Source organism: Hippocampus comes, unplaced genomic scaffold, assembly GCF_001891065.2.
Source record: "Hippocampus comes isolate QL1 unplaced genomic scaffold, H_comes_QL1_v1.1 scaffold37, whole genome shotgun sequence".
NCBI classification, from domain to species: Eukaryota; Metazoa; Chordata; class Actinopteri; order Syngnathiformes; family Syngnathidae; genus Hippocampus; species Hippocampus comes.
This window is the reverse complement of record NW_017805535.1, coordinates 367,761-369,651: the sequence shown is the minus strand read 5'-3', so window position 1 is coordinate 369,651 and position 1,891 is coordinate 367,761. Positions and strand designations below refer to the sequence as shown.

The 1,891-nt window shown below is 45.3% G+C and overlaps 1 protein-coding gene across 2 annotated transcripts in view; it reads left to right on the top strand.

Annotated features, from left to right (window-relative positions):
* smpd3 (sphingomyelin phosphodiesterase 3) overlaps positions 1-1,891 on the top strand; it is a 59,831-nt gene that overhangs the window by 45,542 nt on the left and 12,398 nt on the right. For both annotated transcript variants that reach the window (XM_019878258.1, XM_019878259.1), the window contains one exon: positions 674-749. In XM_019878258.1, the coding sequence (XP_019733817.1) occupies positions 674-749 (76 nt within the window). The remainder of the gene's footprint in view (positions 1-673; positions 750-1,891) is intronic.

The following is a 1,891-nucleotide window of genomic DNA, read 5'->3' as shown; positions in this document are numbered from 1 at the left end:
GAGAGAGAGAGAGAGAGAGAGAGAGAGAGAGAGAGAGAGAGAGAGAGAGAGAGAGAGAGAGAGAGAGAGAGAGAGAGAGAGAGAGAGAGAGAGAAGGCGAGCCAGTGGGCAACTGGTTTATGTGTCGGCCTCACGGTACAACTGTCCAAGGTTCGATTCTGCCTCTGGCCTTCCTGTGTGGAGTTTGCATGTTCTCCCCATAATGGGTCCTCTGGTTTTCTCCCACATTCCAAAAACATGCGTGGCAGGTTAATGGAACACTCCAAATTGTCCCGAGGTGTGAGTGTGAGTGTGACTGCGGATGGTTGCTTGACTATGTGTGCCCTGCGATTAGCAGGCGACCAGTTCAGGGTGTAGCACCCAAATACATGTGGGATCACTTCCAGCCCCAGAAATTGGATGTGTGTGTGTGTGTGTGTGTGTGTGTGTGTGTGTGTGTGTGTGTGTGTGTGTGTGTGTGTGTGTGTGCGTGTATGACAAGCAACAATAAGGCTGTTCTTGTTGCCTGTCATTTGACTATTGTCATTTTGTGTACCTTCTTCCCCACTGACCTTGCTGCCATGATCTACTTGTTGATTTTACTGTTGTACCGGTACCTAATTGCGATGCAAACATTCCCCATAACTTACAACTTGATATGTTTATTGACATCCTGTCAAATTTATGTCTCCAGGTTCACGTGGGTACCTCCCATCAAGAGCAGAGGGTTGTGGGATATCTCACATGCACCCACCTCCATGCCATTGAAGGTACAATGATACAGTCGAGCTTTCAAAACATTTCTGACTCCATCCTCATTTTATCAAGCTAAGTTTTATTTTGTGATTTCCATTTCAATGTCTTTGTTCGTAAGGAATACACACATATTGGTATTTGTTTCTGAGTGGGTGACCAGAACGACACATTTTCATTTCTGTATGTGGTGGTACAGTACGTCCAAACCACCACATAAATGCGTGCACTAAAATTTCTGCGTTCTTCCTCCGCCAGTTCCCTTGGCGACTGGCTCAAGCTGTTTAGAACGTCAGAGCCCTATTTAAAGCTCTGGTCAATGGCTCCCTCATTTTTTACTCGAGACATGTCTTCCACCCCTGCCTGATATGTTGAGCTCCTCCTGCATTTCTCACAGTTCTAAACATAGCACTGCCAGGGCGGTTACTAAATATAGAACTAACGTAAGACACTTCAGGGGAGAAGAACAAATGGGGCTAAGAAAGAGGAACGGCAGGGTGAAAGAGTATAAAATATATTTGAGTCCTAAAATATGTGAAAGTCCATTTCATGGGCACTCAAAGAGCAAATGGTTGTGTTATGCACAATTATGTGTGCCATTTACTTTTTCATCATACCTATTTTCTACTGTTAAATGTGTTCAGGGTTAAAATGGCGAGGAGGAAAGTGGGGGGGAAACGGAAGCACTTGTAGTAGGATTGTTTTTACCTTTACGAACTCTAACCATTTACAGCAGTTATACACAAGTAGGCGGCCGATGATCCAGTGGTTAGCACATCAACTTCACAGTGCAGAGGTGCAGGGTTTGATTCCGGCTCCAGCCGTCCTCTGTGGAGTTTGCATGTTCTCCCCATGCCTGCGTAGGTTTATTCCCGGGTACTCCAGTTTCCTCCCACATTCCAAAAACATGCATGGCAGGCTGATTGAACACTCTAAATTGTCCCTAGGTGTGAGTGTTTGTATATGGGTGTTATTCAACACAAAGTCAATCTTAATTTTGACAAGCAATGCTTCGGTAAGCAATGCAAATTGTGCAAGGAATTGACCTGAATGTCACTATTTTTCATGCAAGCTAAAACCGCAGCTTGGCGGGAGCGGGGGGGGAAACTTTCTGCGATATACTGTGTGTGTGTGTGTGTGTGTGTGTGTGTGTGTGTGT